The 17,941-nt window shown below is 40.2% G+C and overlaps 2 protein-coding genes across 5 annotated transcripts in view; one reads left to right on the top strand and one right to left on the bottom strand.

Annotated features, from left to right (window-relative positions):
* LOC310669944 (craniofacial development protein 2-like) overlaps positions 1-17,941 on the bottom strand; it is a gene marked incomplete at its 3' end in the record, with an annotated part of 710,849 nt that overhangs the window by 339,077 nt on the left and 353,831 nt on the right. The window lies entirely within an intron of this gene.
* Positions 1-17,941, top strand: part of LOC310669435 (vascular endothelial growth factor receptor kdr-like) — a 231,540-nt gene that overhangs the window by 30,246 nt on the left and 183,353 nt on the right. Inside the window, exon 2 of one of the 4 annotated variants that reach the window (XM_083423419.1) lies at positions 12,865-13,782. In XM_083423419.1, the coding sequence (XP_083279545.1) occupies positions 13,719-13,782 (64 nt within the window). In that variant the 5' untranslated portion in view covers positions 12,865-13,718. Of the gene's footprint in view, positions 1-12,412; positions 13,783-17,941 lie in introns of those variants that run through there. The other 3 variants (XM_083423417.1, XM_083423424.1, XM_083423418.1) reach the window with 3 other exon arrangements.

Genomic DNA, 17,941 nt, shown 5'->3' with positions numbered 1-17,941 from the left:
ATGCTGATGACACTCAGCTGTATTTCTCCTTTACATCTGCAGGTGAGGCAGTAGAAGTACTGGACCAGTGTCTTGCCTCAGTAATGGACTGGACAAACTGACACTCAATCCAAATAAGACTGAGGCACTGTTAGAGGGTGGTTCCCTAGACCAGATGGGTGAGAGGTTGCCTGCTCTTGATGCGGTTACACTACCTCTGAAGGAGCAGGCTCATAGCTTAGGAGCCCTCCTGGATCCTTTGCTGTTGCTCGAGGCTCAGGTGGCCTCAGTGGCCCGGAGTGCCTTCCATCAGCTTTGGCTGGTGGCCCAGCTATGCCCCTATCTGGGCAGGGATAGCCTAACTACTGTTGTCTATGCTCTAGTAACCTCAAGGTGAGATTACTGCAACGCGTTATGTGTAGGGCTGCCTCTGAAGATGGTTCAGAAACTTCAGCTAGCGCAGAATTCAGCTGCCAAGTTGCTCACCGGAGCAAGACGGTTTGAGCATATTACCCCAATCCTGGTCCAATTGCAATGGCTACCAATTAGTTTCCAGGACCAATTCAAAGTGCTGGTTTTGACCTATAAATCCTTAAATGGCTCAGGACCACAATACCTCAAGGTATTGTGCCTTCATGTGCCTCCTCTTCGTGTGTCTGGAGGGTGGCAGAACAAGAACGGGCCTTCTCTGCAGTGGCTTCCCATCTGTGGAATGATCTCCCCAGGGAAATTCGCCTGGTGCCTTCATTATACACCTTTAGGGGCAAGGCAAAAGCATTCCTTTTTAAACAGGCCTTTGGTTGACGTCCTATGTCCTTTTAAAATGTGGCTCTTTTGGGGGGATGTTATCGGGTTGTTATTTTTATTTTGATTATATATGTTGATCTTTTCTGTGAATCGCCCTGAGATCTCCGGGTATAGGGCAGTATATAAATTCAATAAATAACAATAATGGTATTATTATCAGTTTTCCAGAGTTTCCAGTCTGCCCCTACTGGCACTGCACTGGGACAGATGGACAATGTACTGCATCATAATTTCCTTGTTTTGATTTACTGTAATGTGTTTTGTTGGATTTTGTTTTATTTAAAACAATGTTATTCCCCACCCTGAGATCACCTGCAATGGTAGGGTAGGGCAGGAACTGCATAAATAAAAAACAAAAGCCACACACTTATCAACATAACCTTCAGGATATTTTTCCTCCCTGGATCTGTTATGACACACGAGGCTTAGAGCCAGAGGTTGTGGATTAGACATTGGATCTGTACCAGGGGACTAGCTATGTTAGTGCATTTTGTAATTTTATAAGCTATATAACTTTGTTGCTCAATGTAATCTTTTTACATGGTATTTTATGTATGGTGCCTTTGCTGTTATTTTTATTGATTATAGTCTAGTAATTATTTATTGTAAATGTTGAGAGTGAATTTCTATTTAATTGTTATTTGGTGGCATTCTGAGTTAATTTTATTGGATTGTTGAATATCAATTCATTTGACATAGGTTTATTTTAAAGTCATATTTTCTATTATGACTTATTTGCATTGGGTCTGATAGTTATAGAATTTGTGAGCTTTGTTGTACCTGTTGTTTCTGTGGCTTGTAAACTGGCCTGTGTATAGCAATATAGAAAGGCAACATGCAAATTAAAAGTGAAATGAAATGAAGAAGCACTTTGGTTAGGTGCCGAGAACATTCTGCAACAATTTGTTTCAGGTCCCACTTGCATCTACGCACCCTTTTTAAGACTCTAAGAAGCATCATTTGCCAATGACATTTCCCCACCCCACACCTGGGGGGGAAATATGCAGATAATCCTTTGAAAATAAATGATACTGCCAGACACAGCCTTTGACGTATAACAAGGGACTATAAGGCTTTGGTCAGGAAGCTGACGGGCTTTGGGGCACAGGTGTTTTTTTCATTACTCCTTCCTGTTGAAGGTTGTGGCCCAGGAAGGGAGAAGAGAACATTGGAAGTAAACCACTGGCTGCGCAGATGGTGTTATTAGGAACGGTTTGACTTCTTGGACCATGGTCTCCGCTTCCTTGAGGAAGGACTTTTGGCAAGAGATGGGTTGCACCTCACAGTTACTGGAAGAATGTGTTTGCCAAGAGTCTTGCAACCCTGACCAGGAGAACTTTAAATTAAATCTTGAGGAAGCAGGAGAGAATATTACAGGTCACAAAGGAACAACTGATACTAGGGATAATAGCTTCACTGATGCACAGGAGACTGAGGTAGTGCTACAGAAACCTGTTAAAGCGCAAGAAACTGTAAGAAAGAAGCAGCTGGATGGAATGATTCGTGGTTTAAGTTTTCTCAATACTAATGCACAGAGTATGGGAAACAAGCAAGACAAATTCTAGCTCTTAATAAAGGTAAAGTGTAAAGGGACCCCTGACAATTAAGTCCAGTGGCAAACGACCCTGGGGTTGCAGCGCTCATCATGCTTTACAGGCTGAGGGAACCAGCGTTTGTCTGCTTCTGCAGACAGCTTTTCCGGGTCATGAGGCCAGAATGACTAAGCCGCTTCTGGCGAAACAAGAGCAGACCACGGAAATGCTGTTTACCTTCCTGCCTAGCTCTTAATACAAGATGGCAAATATTACTTAATAGGCATTAGTGAAACCTGCTGGGATGAGACCTATGACTAGCATATAGAAACTGAGGGGTATAACATATTTGAAAGAATAGAGTAAACAGGAGAGGAGTAGGAGCATTATATGTAAAGGAGGTGTACACTTGTGAAGAGCTCCAGGATCTGGAAAATGGAAGGTAGATTGAGAGTACATGGGTAGAAATTGTAGGAGAGGAAAACAACTGTGAACTTACTGTGGGTGTCTGCTATAGACCTCCAGAGGCTAGGATTCAAGTTACAAGAAAAAGATTGTGACTAAACACCAGGAAGAACTTTCTGACAGTAAGAGCTGTTCGACAGCGGAACAGATTCCCTCAGAAGGTGGTGGACTCTCCTTGATTGGAGGTTTTTAAGCAGAGGTTGGATGGCCGTCTGTCAGGGACACATTGCAGGGGGTTAGACTAGATGACCACCAGAGTTTGTTCCAGCTCTACAATTCTGTGATTCCATGACTCTATGAAAAACTATGTATATTGAATATCAGAAGCAACATGTTATGATTTCAAAGAAATAAAAAGATTTAAAACAGGTGGGGTGAATTGAAAAACAAAAACAAAATAGTATATTAAATAAGAGGTTCAATTCACTACTACAATCTTTCTGCATATATGAATCCTCTGTTTCATATTTCATCACATAATGACAAACTATATTCAGATTATTGTAAAAGTTATCTTCTTTTTCTAGTTTTCCTGGCATTAAATTAATATATGAGTTTCTCAAAAGTAATTTATCTCAAAAGATCCCATTCTGTGGAGAAAGCAGATAATGGTGCCAGTCTTGACTGCAGCATTGTTTATCATAATTTATTTTTTTAATAAAGGGCAATTAGGAGAATGTTCTTTCTTCTTAACAGTTTGAAATGGAGAGAGTTACATATATATGGGCAGAAAGCTATATTTGGAAGTGCTCCAACCCATTCTTTATTAAAAATTATATTCAAAAGTCTTTGTGCAGTAGTGTCAGATTTATCACATCCTTCTGCAGAAACTAGAAAGTGAGTCATCCTAGCAAAGGCAGAAGATGGGGAAGGAGAGGGCCAAACACTATATTTTGTAGGTGAGTTGTGTGAGTACCTAATTCCACTTTTAAAACATTAAAGCTGCAGTCCTCTTCCCACTGACCCAGGAGTAATTCTCATTGAATTCAGTGGAAATCACTTCTGAGTAGACAATGAAAATCTAACTGGCAACACACTTATATTCTTAAAATGTGCTTGATTTTGTTAAATTAAAAAAAGCAAAACACATACAAAAAATGCTAGCAGTGCACAATAAATGAAGAAAGAAGCAAACTAGTCTGGCAAAGCCTGGGTGGGAAAAAAGTGGTTTTCAGTATGTGATGAAATCCCAAAATGGCAGGTTAATGGGATTCCAGGCAGGGAGTGGGCAATAATGCGACCATTCCCATAGAACCATAAAAGTGTAGAGGTGGAAGGGACCATAAGTGTCATCTTGTCCAACCCCCAGCAATTCACGGATTTATGGACCAATGTGGGGCTCAAATATTCTTATTCAGTGGTACCTTAGTTTACAACCATAATCTGTTCCAGAGGTCTGGTTGTAAACCAAAACAGGTTGTAACCCAAGGCATGCTTTCGCCAATGGGGCCTCCCCCCCCCCCCAAAATGGGTTGTAATCCAAAAAAAGGGACGTGCACTTCCAGGTTTGACGTAGTTCTAATCCAAAACAGTTGTAATCCAAAGCAGTTGCAAACCAAGGTACCACTATATATCTGAATTATCAGATGACTGAATCATCTTTGTTGCCACACTCTTTTTTTTTTTTTTTTTTCTTTTTCTTTTTTTTTCTTTTTTTTAAGTACTTTATTTTTTCATTGCAAAATCATGACAAAAATTACGAACTTTGAATCCAAAAAAATACTATACAAACAAACAAAACGGAACATACAAAAAAAAACCAGAAAAAAGGGGAACAAAACAGAACCAAACAAAAACGAAAAAGCACACATTTACAAAAAAGAAAAAAAAAAACCCATATCATTACATACATTTACACATATTGACTTCCTTTCTTTGTTCTAAAACCTCAGTAAATTTACTCTTACTGTATTGTTGTGTCTGGTTAAATTACTGTCATCTTTATACTATATATATATATATATATATATATATATATATGTATATATATACACCATTTTTTTTTCTCCCTTTAACCCTGTAAAGCATCATTCATTACATACCAATACACTTACTCCAGAACAATGTTTTTTCATATACTCTTTTGCACAACCCCATTCTTTTAATAATTTCTGGTCCGATTGTCCCCTTATAAATGCTGTGAGTCTTGCCAGATTTATGTATTCACAAAATTTAATTTGCCAATCTTTCACTGATGGGATTTTCCTCCCTTTCCAGTTTTTTGCTATAAGCATCCTGGCAGCTGTTGTTGCATAAAGGAATACTTTCCTTTGATTTTCGGGAATATCGTTTGTAATTAATCCTAAAAGGAATGCCTCTGGTTTTTTACTGAAAGATATTTTAAACATCTTTTTAAGTTCTTCGTAAATTTCGTTCCAGAATTGTTTAATAGGTCGGCATTCCCACCACATGTGAAACATTGTTCCTGTTTCTTTTTTACATCTCCAACAGGTATTCGAATTTAATTTATAAATTTTAGCCAGTTTTACCGGAGTTAAGTACCATTGGTACACCATTTTCATAAAGTTTTCTCTTATTGTGTAACATGCTGTGAACTTAATATCATATTTCCATAATTTCTCCCATTGTTCTAGCCGAATCGCATATCCTATATCACATGCCCATTTGATCATAACTTCTTTTACTTCTTCATCCTTTAATTCCCATTCTAATAAAAAATTATACATTTTGGATATATTTTTTTTGGAGTTTTGTAATAATAGTTTTTGTAAATTTGATTCATCTTTCTCAAATCCTATTATTTTATCCTGATTGAATATTTGTGCAATTTGGTGATATTGAAACCATGTAGTACAGTATTGGGTCACCTCTTCATATGGTCTTAATTTTATTTGACCCTGTTCTTCCTTTAGGAGTTGCTGGTATGTCGCCATTTTCCCTATAGTATTTTTCTTTTTGACAGATGTTACTTCTAATGGTGAGACCCACCATGGGGTTTTCGGTTCTAACAACCTTTTATATCTCACCCAGACCTTGTACAATGCATTTCTAATTACGTGGTTTAGGAAATCTTTATGTACTGCCACTTTGTTATAAATTAGATATGCATGCCAACCATATCTATTGTTCCATCCCTCCAAATCCAAAATGTCACTGTTATCCAATTTGATCCAATCCTTGATCCAAGTAAAGCATGCCGCATCGTGATATAGTCTCAGGTCTGGGAGTCCAAAACCTCCCCTATCTTTTATGTCGGTTAGTAATTTGTATTTGATCCGTGGCTTTTTGCCTTGCCATATAAACTTTGTTAGGTCCGTTTTCCATTTTTTGAAACAATCATCTTTACCTATTATGGGAATCATTTGAAAAAGGAACAAGAACTTTGGTAAAATATTCATTTTAATAGCCGAAATTCTACCCCAGAGTGTTAAATTCAATCTTGTCCAAGTTTCCATTTCTCTTTTTGTTTCTTCCCAGTTTTTTTTATAATTATCTTCAAACAAATTTATATTTTTCATTGTTATTTGTATCCCTAGATATTTCACTTTTTTTACAATTTGTAATCCAAATTTTTCTACCAGTTCCTTTTTCTCTTGATCTCCCATGTTTTTTACCATTAGTTTCGTTTTTTCTTTATTCAAAACAAAACCTGAGACCCTTCCAAAGTTTCCCATTTTTTCTAGAGCCTTTGCTATGCTTTCCTTTGGGTTTTCCACCATTAAGACTAAATCATCTGCAAATGCCCTTATTTTGTATATTTTCTCTCCTAGGGATATTCCATTTATTTCTTGATCCAGTCTGATTTCTTGATTTAATATTTCCAAAACCAAAATGAATAATAACGGTGAGAGTGGGCACCCTTGTCTGGTGCCCTTCTGTATTTTAAAATAATCAGTTGTGTCATTATTTATTATTATATTTGCTTCTTGTTGTTCATAAATTGCTTTTAGCCCTCTTGTAATTTGGTCCCCCATGTCCATCTGGTCTAATAATATTTTTAGAAATTTCCATGATACTTTATCAAACGCCTTTTCCGCGTCCACAAAGACAAAGGCTACCTTCTTACTCGGTTTCATGTCTAAATACTCGATCATATCAATCACTGTTCTTATATTATCACTCATTTTCCTGCCTGGCAAGAATCCTGCCTGCTCTTTATTTATGCAATCCTGCAAAACTGTCTTTAATCTTGTTGCCAATATTTGTGCATAGATCTTATAATCATTATTTAGTAATGATATTGGTCTATAATTGGTTATAAACTCTTTATTTCGTCCTTGTTTTGGGATTACTACTATGTGAGCCTGTTTCCAGGTGTTGGGAATCTTCCCGTCTTCTAGTATTCTATTTAAGAGTGTCTTCATAGGTGATAATAATGGTTCCTCTAGTTTTTTGTAATGTATTGCGGTAAGACCATCTGGACCTGGGGATTTTCCCAGTTTCATCTTAATTATCGCTTGATGAAGCTCTGTCGTAGTTATTGGGGAGTTTAGATCTTGAATCTTTTCTTTCTTAATTTTAGGTATATCCTTTCCATATAAATACTCTTTTATTTCATCCTCTGTCTCATTTCCTGCTTTATATAGCTTGTTATAATATTTTATAAAGCACTTTTTGACTTCTTCAGGATTATCTAAAGTTCTCCCTTCTTCCACTATTTTATCAATCAGTTTTTCCTTTTGTCTTTTTTTCAATTGCCAGGCTAGCATCTTTCCGGGTTTATTTGCAAATTCGAACGACCTTTGTTTCATCCATTTAATATTATCCTCAATTTCACTATTTAATATTGCTGAAGCCTGGGTTTGTAATATTTTTAGTTTTTGGTTTATTAGTTCATTTTTTGGTTGTTTTGTTAATAATTTTTCATTTATTCCTATTTCTTTCCTTATTTGTTCTAGTTTTTGCTCTCTGATTCTTTTCCTTATTGCACTTTGTTGTATGTAAAAGCCTCTTATGAAAGCTTTACTTGCATCCCATATTGTCCTGATGTCTGTATCCTGTTCTTTATTTAATTCAAAAAATTCTTTCATTAGTTCTTGCGCTTTTTTCACAATCTTTTCATCATTTAATATTCTTTCATTAAGTCTCCATCTTTTATTAGTTTTCTTGTATTCCTTTAATTCTAATGTGACTGGGCTGTGATCTGTAATAATTTTGGTCTGTATTTCTGCTTTTTTAATTTTAGTTGTTAAATTATTTGATACCCATATGCTGTCAATTCTGCCGGCTGATTTTTTAACTTCCGAGAAATGTGTATACTGTCTTTCTCCTGGGTTTTTATATCTCCATGTGTCAATCAAATTTAAGTTTTCTACCATCTGAAAGAAGGTATCTGGGAGTCTGCCTTTTTTTGATTTTCTTTCCCTCTCTGTCCTATCTAATTCTATTGATGTGACACCATTTAGGTCTCCCATCAGAATAATTTCCTCTTCTATAAATTCCAGTAAACTAGCTTCTACTTTCCTGAAGAATTCTGTTTTGTTACCATTCGGTGCATAAACTCCTACTATAATTAAATGTTCTTTACCTTTTGTTATTTTTACCCCTAATAATCTACCTTCATCATCCTTAAAGATTTTTTTTGCGTCTAGTTTAGGGTTCACATAGATCACAATTCCCCTTTTCTTTTTCACATCTGAGGATATAAATTCTTGACCCAATCTCTTGTTTTCTAAAACCCTTCTGTGATTTCTAGTCACATGGGTCTCCTGCAAGCATATGATATCCCATTGTTCTTTCCTCAATACATGTCCTATTTTATTTCTCTTCCTCTTATCATTTAAACCGTTAACATTTGTTGCCACACTCTTACGGCCCTTCCCATCTAAATGGTATTATTATCAGTGTTGATGTGGCCCCCTCTGTGTCTGAGGGAAGAAGAAGAAGAAGAAGAAGAAGAAGAAGAAGAAGAAGAAGAGGTGAAGGGAATGCCTGTGTAAACAGGTGTGTCTTCAAAAGCTGGCAGCATGTCCCCCATTACTCTAAATAGATGTGTGTGTATACAAAAAAACAACAACCGCACTGTAGCACTAAATACAGTCATGACATCCCCCCTCTCCAAATTTGCATGCCTGAAAGCATCAGTGAACTTTGCCCCATTAAGAGACTCCTTACATTCCAGCATCCATATTCAGACCAGAGATGTTTGATCTACAGTGGTACCTCGGGTTACATACGCTTCAGGTCACAGATGCTTCAGGTTACCGACTCCGCTAACCCAGAAATATTACCTTGGGTTAAGAACTTTGCTTCAGGATGAGAACAGAAATCGTGTAGCGGCGGCGCGGTGGCAGCGGGAGGCCCCATTAGCTAAAGTGGTGCTTCAGGTTAAGAACAGTTTCAGGTTAAGACCGGACCTCCAGAACGAATTAAGTTCTTAACCCGAGGTACCACTGTATTGGTATCATGAACATACTTGAGCAGTCTTGAGTTGGTGCATACATGTATACAAGAAACCAGATTGTGCAGTTTCTCTCCCAGATGATTTATGGGATTCCCTTGCAGGGAACTGCCTTCCTGCTTGTCTCTGAGCCTCATGGAATGGGAACATAGCAGCTTCTTCCCTCTGAACTATCACCTTGTCCAAGACTAGTTGGAACAGCCTGGATTTTTGTAAACAACCTCTGGCAGTCCTTTCCCCCACTTCTTTCCAAAAGCTTGGAAGAGGCTTCAGAGCTCAGTAGGCAAAACAAGCTGGAAAAGCCAATACATGCTTATAAATAGAAGGACCACAAGCACATAAGCTTTGTCTCAGTTTCTGTTTTTCTTCTGCAAGTTTCAACACCAATGTAATCCAAGCATCATGGCCTGACTGGCACCTCATTCCTCAGTTTAGCTCACTTTCAAAACCCAGGTGTTTTTGGAGATTCAGGCAAATGACCAATTAAACTGCCCTTGCTGAGTTTTCTTCTTACTCCATTTCTTCCTTCTTTTGCATATCTGCTGTGATGAGCCCATGTCCTGTAACAGCTTTCTTTCCACCATGGTGGGACCCCAGATGTTCATTTATTTACAAGGTGGCTTACAATTTGTTTGTGATACAGCCGCTTTGAATCCAATGAGTCCCATCACTCATTTCCTTTAAGTCACAGATTCATTTGCAACTATCTCCACTGCTCAGAGATTTACTTGCTATATTTCAAGATTCCAAATTCCTGCAAACTAGTAAGAATTGAGGAGGAGCCATAGGAAAGTTAATAACTGGAGGCAAGGAGGAGTTGCATTTAGTTTCCATCCTAGCCTCCAGCCTCATGGCTTGAATGCATGTCAGAATAGCCTGTTGAAAGAGTCCCATGGCTATTCTGCATTGCCTCTGCCTTCCTCTGTCCCACTTCTACAGTGGCTGCACTGTGGCATCCTTTACTTATTTTGCTGGAATACAACTCTCAGCATCCATGTTGGTGGAGCTGTCTGGGCCTGATGGGAGTTGTCATCCAACATCTGGAGTGCTGAGGTTGAATAAATCTGTCCTATAAGAAGAACCAGCACACCTGTCCTATTCAATAGTACCAGCTATTCATAGAAGGGTGGTCATAATGCTCATTCATCACTTAATGCTTGCACTGTGCAGCAGTTGCAGGCTCAGGTTGCATGGGTGATTCCTGGATTTTATCTGGGAAGTGGGTCACCTGATGTGGTATCTACATAAGACTGAATGAGAGGGCAGGACATGCCTGCCAGGTGGATGAGCAGGTAAAGGGTAGTCTTGTTCACTGCTGTGATTGGACATAATAATCAACCAGCTAGGCTGAGAGATGCAAACTAGGAAGTCCTCAGTTGAACCCCTCCCCAGCCTTTGAGTGTGCCAAACAGGTCATGTACTATTTATTCATAAAGTGCCACTCATTGCCAGGTGACTTCTGGTCTGAATTCCTCCGGTTGACTTACAAAGTCCTAAGTGGCTGGGGGCCCAGGTATCTGAAGAAGCCAAAGATACAAAGTCCTCCCCTTTCCATAGTATCCTCGCAACAACCCTGTGAGGTAGGTTAGGCAGAGGTCACCTCCAGGCTGTCAACATTTTGCGGGAGGGATTCCACTGCATACCCGAAATTTAGGTTTGTACAGTTAAAAGTGGAACTATAAAGTACTCTATTGCTCTGGCACAATAAATCTGCTTTTAAAAAAAAAAATTGTGGCGATGGGGAAATGCACTACAAAGTGTGGAATAAATGACCACATAAATGGAAAGGCATAACCACTGCATAAGGAAATCAGGACGGATTCGGGATGAATTGTTCTTATTATATTATTATTGCTACAATTAATTTAATACATTTATAACAAGACTAAAACCCTAACAAGTGGGCCCATGCGGTAAAGACCCATTTATCCCACTGGGAAAGACTGTTGGAACAATAATATCTTCAGCTATTTCCAGAAAGAACAGATCGTGAGTGCTTGCCTGTATTGTGGCAGGAACACTATTCCACTGCACAGGGGCAACTGCTAGCAAAAGCTCTGCTCTGCATTACTCTGAAGTGAACTTCTGAGGACTTTGGAACTTGCAGGAGAAACTCTCCTGCAGGCTGCAGGGATCTACTGGGTGTATATAAGGAATAAGGAGGTCTCTCAGGAAACCTGGTCCTGGGCTGTATTGAGACTTGCATGTTGACACCAACACCTTGAACTTAGCCAGGTAGCCAATTGGCAGCCAGCGCAAATCCTGCAAGCAAAGTGTTGTATGCTGAATGAGTAGGAGCTGTGGGTAAAATAGAAATGCTAGATAGAAAGCCAGCTTGCATTTAAAGGCGTGCCTCTCAAATCCACACTTTCCAAAACAATATGTGAACAGAAACACAGTCATCCTTTTGAAATTCGCACTTCTCTGATTTTTGCAGCATGGCTCCCCAGCCAAGAAATGTCGGCAAAAATTATTATATATTATTATCTATAGAATTTGTACAGGTCTCAGGGCAGTTACAACATAAAATCACAATATGAAAACACAAAATGCGTAATAAAAACAAAAACAACCCAATAACGCCCCCTCCAAAAATGCATTTACAGGGGTAAAGTGTTTGCAAAGATTATATATTAGAGAAAATGACATACAAAAATGCATAATATCAGGAAAATAGAGCCAGTGTGGTGTAGTGGTTAGAGTGTCAAACCAATACCTTGGAGACCAGGGTTCAAAGCCCATGAAGCTCACTGGGTGATCCTGGGGGACGTCACCACCTCTCAGCCTCACCAACCTCACAGGGTTGTTGTGGAGATTAAATGAGGAGAGGGAGAACCATAGCTCCTCAGAGAAAAAGATGGGATATAAATGCAGTAAGCAAATAATAATAATTAAATGCAAGTATATGTTATTGATTATGAGATGCACCAAATAAATTATGGAAAGAGTGCTTTATATTTATTTTAACCTAGGAGTATAACAGGTAATAAAAAAGGCACATCTTTTGGATAAGCTTTTGTCTAGCAACATTATTGTTATTGTTATTGCTCTTTTGTTGTTTTCTCTTATGAGTAATGATCTTATAAATTTTGTGGTATAATTATGAATGCTGTTATTATAAGAATAATAAATAAATGAAAACAGAATAAAGTGCCAGGAAGGAGGCAGTCAGGAGAAACCAGCCTGAATGTTGACTGCCATCTAACCTTCCCGCAAACAAGTTGGAACATATATCCTCAATAAAGACTGCACACCATCTGACCTCCATGTCAGCTTTGTGTAGGCAAATCGGGATGAATGCTTATTAAACACATCAACTGGAGTAGCACTGGGAAAAGGCCACTTGTGCGCTTTATGGCAAAGCAAGGATTTAAACTTGTCTCGCCAACAATACTCTAGCCACTATGCAAAACTGCCACCCTCCTCCTGCTTCGTCTTTTTTCTGTTTCGCCACTTGCTGCTGCTACTTGTTCAAACTTTGGAAGCAAAACTCAGGGCAAAGTAGTCTGGCATATAGAAATGTGTGGGTAGGTGGGTACGTCGAGAAATCTTGCCCAGACCTAAGCAACAGGAAGCGGCAGTACTCCCTGCAGCCGAGGAAAAGTGACAGAGGTGGTGGTGGGGTCTCTTCCCCCCCCCCTTCTCTCTCTCTTTCTGACGTCTCTCTTTCCTCCTTTTCTTTCGCTATAAAGAATTCCAGGCTTGCATTAAGCATCCCAGCAAAAGCAATCGTCTGGGAGGAGCTGGAGAGAGAGAGAGAGAGAGAGAGAGAGAGAGAGAGAGAGAGAGAGAGAGAGAGAGTAATACCTACACTCTGATCTGTCCAGGACAAGCCCCAGACCTCTGAGAGGCGGCAGCAGAGCTGGTCGCGTCTTCCCGGCTTTGTGCCCCTCCGCCCCATCACAACATTAGATCCTCGTGAGTTCTTGGGAACTTAAAGCGGTTCTTTTTTTCTTTTCTCTCAAGCATCCTCACCATCCCTTGGAAAGCCTGAGCAAGTTTGGAAGCTTCAAACTTCGGTCCCCGCACAGCGGGAGCTGCAGCAGCAGCACCTGTGCGTCCCGGGCTCACCAGGGAGAGCTCGGGTGAAGCTGCGAAGAAGCCCCCTCAAGCCGAGAGAGAGCTGATTACTTTCTACCAGAAATAATTGCAGCCCAGTGGAAGACTGCAAGAGAGAGACTTCTGTTGGGGTGTCTGCAAACTTTTGTTGGAGTGACTTGCTGATTATTTCCCCCATCGTTAACCACTTCTAGGGACTGCTCTTCCTTTATGAAACTGAGCCACCCCAGGAAAAAAAACACCTTCTAGATCAAAAAAGGATTCTTTCTTTCTTTTTTAAAACGAAAAATTAAGATTTGCATCAGCAGGAAAAAACAAAGAGAGATAAACTTTTTTCACCCCAGCAGTGAGTGGAGCAACAAGTGAGAACAGCGCTGGACGTCTCCTCCAGCCCAGACAGCTAGCTTGCTAGCAACTCAGCTTGTTTGCTGCTCAAGCGGGCATCCTTTGGCAGTACTCGTCGTCATCGTCGTCTTGGCACCTTTCAGAAGAATCCGCTTCAACTGCAACTGAAAATGTTGCCAGACCTCAGGATTTTCCTGCTGCTGCCCCTTCTGCACGGACTGCTGTCGCTTCAAGGTAAGAGCGGCTTCTCTAGTGACTCAGTCTGGTTTCATTTCAGTTCTTCTTTTTTAAAACAGGCAGGATCAACTTTCTGGGTTACCTGGCTTTCCCTCTCACACTCTCCACCTTCCGGGGCACCTTTGCAAAAAGGCTCTTTGCTTTTATTTCTTCTTCCATCCACCTGATTGGCTGAGAGTTACTTTTTGCAAGGCACGGCACACTTTGACAGCCACCCTTGACAAACGAGGGGTTTCCAAAGCCAGCCAGGCCACCTTGTTCTGGTGTGAACTGAGGACGAGGTGGATTTGGGTTGAAAGAGCCCTTAGGTGGGATTGGCACTTTGCAAAATCCCATCAGCCACTTTCATGTTGATCTTGGTCAGCGCTCCTTTAAAAATGTGGCCTTTGTTTTCAGCTCCTGGGTTCTTGGGCCTGGCTTCAAGGCATTCCCACTGGGCCAAAACATACACTGTCAGGGAGATTACTGGATAAAAGGAGCGAACAAATATCCCATGTATTTGTCCTCCCCCCCCGCCCCCCTAGCCTCTGCTTCTTTTGCTTTCTTTCTCTGCCATGAATGCAAACATTTTGAGGTTGCTTCACATATGCATGAATATGACTTAGTGGCAGGGCACATGTGGTACATAGCTGTCAACATTTCCCTTTTCTTGCAAGGAATCCTATTCAGAATAAGAGAATTTCCCTTTAAAAAAAGGAAAACGGTGACAGCTATGATGTGGTACATGCAGAACATCCTGAGTTTAATTCCTTGCATCTCCGGTAATGGGAAACACCTACCTGTGCAAGGAAAGCTGCTGCCAATCAGAATATGCAATACTCTGATTTAAATGGACCAGTGCGCTGATGCAGCAAAAGGCCAGTGTCATATGCTGAAATATGCCTGTGGGAGAATGTACCCTCAATGGGGTAGTGCAGGCTTTGCATATAGAAAGCCCCAAGTTCAATTCCTAGCACTGTGCTAGATGGACCAATAAGCTGACTTGGTATAAGGCAGCTTTCTCTCTTCCTAAAGAGACAGGACAGAAACGTGGCATATGTTGGTATCTTGTCAGTGGATAACTGAGCCCTTGTTTGTTGCATGCAACCTGCTGTTCAACATTTTGCAAAGGACAATAAGAAGCTGCCTTGTACCAAGTCAGATCACTGGTTCATCTAGCACAGTATTGCCTTCACTGACCGGCAGCTGTTATTTAGTATATTGGAACATAGGAAGTAGCCTTATACCAATTGACCATAGATCTGTTTAGCTCAGCATGGCCTTCCCGGGGTTTCTTAGGACACCCTTAGGCACATGTAGCACCCCTCTTCTCTCCTTATCAAGGATCCCTGTTTGATCTCTCTCCCCAAATCATGCATTGACAAGATTTCTCCTGTGTCATCTCTATGTTGCACTTATTTTCGCTGCCCTGCATTGGCTTTTGAAGCAGGTCATATTAGCAGGCTGAACATAGCAGGTTTGTTTGCTTGCTGTTGTTGTTGGGGTTTTTTTATTTATAAAAACTAAATAGGATGTTTAGTTGAACTGTTTGTATTTATTAAACAGCAGCTGCAACTCTTTACATATCCACGTGAACAGATGAGATGGCCTTATACCAAGTCAGGCAATTTGTCCATCTAGCCCAGTTATTTGCAACTCTGATTGGCAGCACCTGTAGTTAATACCCCCTTTTAACTAGAGGTGCTGGCCTGGGACTTCTGCATGGAAAGAAAGTGCTCTGCAATGAGGCTAGAGTCCCTTCATATGGAGGTGGGTAGGTTATATCCCAGGGAGAGGGGAGGAAAAGGAAGCACAGTGCTTAGATGCACGTGTGTCAGAAGCAAGATGTATACAAAGATATGGGGACAGAGTTAACTTCCGGAGTCTCCAATGACAGAGTTGAAACTTGAAGAATTTTGATACACACCTGTGCTTTGAAAGGGATCCCCATAGTCTCCCCAGAATGTGAATGTGGGACAGTAATCCCACAGGGGCCAGAACGTCAGTGTTCATTGGGGACAGTTTGAGCATTTAACCATTTGCAGTAAAAGTTGCAGTGCCTGAAGTGGATCCAGGTGACATTATAATGCTTTCTGAGGTGGCTTAGTCGTGATGCAGTCATGTGGTGGAGAAGATGTACACATGAACATATGCAGATTGCCCTTTGATTTTGCAGCTAGCCATCATATACTGTGTTTATGTGTATATAAACCCCTCTCATCCAGGTCCATGCTTTGCGGCTCTTATGCAGCATCCCAAATGCACATGTTATGGCAACCATCTCTGCATTTGGTTTGTAATGAGAGTAATTCCCTCTTCGGGTGCTATGCTGGTAGCACAGAAACAGCTCTGAAAATCACTCATATATCCACTTTCCAATAGAACATCTAAAACAGTGATTCCCAAAGTGGGAGGTGGGATTACCTAGAGGGTCACTAAAAGGCAAGGGGTGGCAGGGGGACTCTGGGAGTGGGTCCTTCTAAAGTGTGATGATCTCTTATTTATGACTGACCAGGCTACAGCTTGGAGCAAAACACCTTCCTCTCTTCAGATTTAAAGTTTTACTGTTCTTACTGCTTTCAAAGCTTTTTCCTTTGGTCATGTTTTCCTGCATTTGTCTCAAGTCACAAGATAGCCTCTTATTGGGTATAGCTATTGATTTTATTATAAATTAGTTTGGTAAGCAGTTATCTATAAATACTTTAAGCTATAAATTTGCTTCACATTTCTGTTTTCATTTGTAATAATGCACAAAAATATATTTCTTGAAATATCTGGCATCACTGGATCAAGTTAACCAGTTTTCTGGAATTAATTAAACTAAATAGTTTTAACTGGATTTGCAGTAAAGGTGTAATTAAATATTACTGTTTTGAATTTTATTGTGTTATTATCTTCTTTAGTGGGTCATGCAAACTGCAATTCTGAATAATGCTTTTTGTAGGGTACAGTAAGGGGCACTGGGGATGAGTTTATGAAACCAAGGGGATGGTGAAATGAAGTACAAAGTTAGTCAATGGCCCATAGGCAGGATTTCACTTGTGCTGGGGGGCTTGGGGGGGCAGTTTGTGTGTGTAGGTCAACCCGGGCATCCATATTTAATGCCAGAATGGAATCTGGAATATATGAAGTAAAAATGCATTCTCAAAGCTGGTGCAGAATGCATCAAATTAGGCATGGTGTGTGCCTAAAGGCTTCTAAATAGTCATGTGTTTGTTCCCAAACAGACTTGCACCCCAAATGCCTTTTCTGAAAATTAAGTACTCATTAAAGCCAGACCTGCATTTCAGTAGTGCCACTTATTCTGATCTTGCCAGCCTCAAAATTTCAGTTTGACTTCTGAGGTGTCTGACACGCCACCTGTCTGGATGCATCCTTTATCTGGAATAATTTTCCTGCAAGTTATTCCAGCATTTGGTACTTTCAATTAAGGGAACAGATCCCCAATGCTATTTTTACTTTGGGTTAAAAAAAACCCTGTCCCCTGCTTCAGTACTCCCAACTTTGAACACCGATTATATTCTTCACCCTATCCACAAAGCAAGGACCCCTTATCTATTTCTGGAGGGGTAGTTCTGTTAGTCGAATAAGAAGAATACCTTACCAAGAGGTCAATATGAAATGAACTTACGGGAAGCTGGGATGCTAAAAAGATATTGGCACATGGGCACACACTTGTACATGTTTTTTATCAGCAATGCTTAGGCATGGAATAGGGAATGTAAAGGGTTCTATCACACATTGGGTTTAGAGCGTCTTTTGGTTAATGTAGTTTCTGATAAGCAGGTGTCCATGCTGATAGCAGGAGAAAGACTGAAAGGCAACTTGAGCTTCATGTTCACTCTAGGATGTGTTTATAGTGAGGCTGAGAGAAGGAGAGAATAGTTCTTTCAGAATTAATGGCTCCAAAGTAGAAGGAGGGTGGATTGACAGAGGGCTGCTCTTGTGTAGAAGCCTTCATTGGGTATGCACTGCTGTCTAGTCGTACAGATGCGTTCATTACCTATCATAGCACAGAGCTAGGGAGTGACTGTTCCTGCTTAAGTTCTGACAGTTTCATCAAATGGTAATGATAATGGTTGCTGCACTTGTCTGAAGAGAGGGCACTGGTTGGGGGAAATCATTCAGCCTAAAGTTGAACGGTTACAGAGTTCAGTTTGGTTTCCTTTATAGACAC

Source organism: Podarcis tiliguerta, assembly GCF_965153285.1.
Source record: "Podarcis tiliguerta genome assembly, chromosome: Z".
Taxonomy (NCBI): Eukaryota; Metazoa; Chordata; class Lepidosauria; order Squamata; family Lacertidae; genus Podarcis; species Podarcis tiliguerta.
Note: the sequence above shows the minus strand (reverse complement) of the source record. Positions and strands in the feature narration are given on the sequence as shown.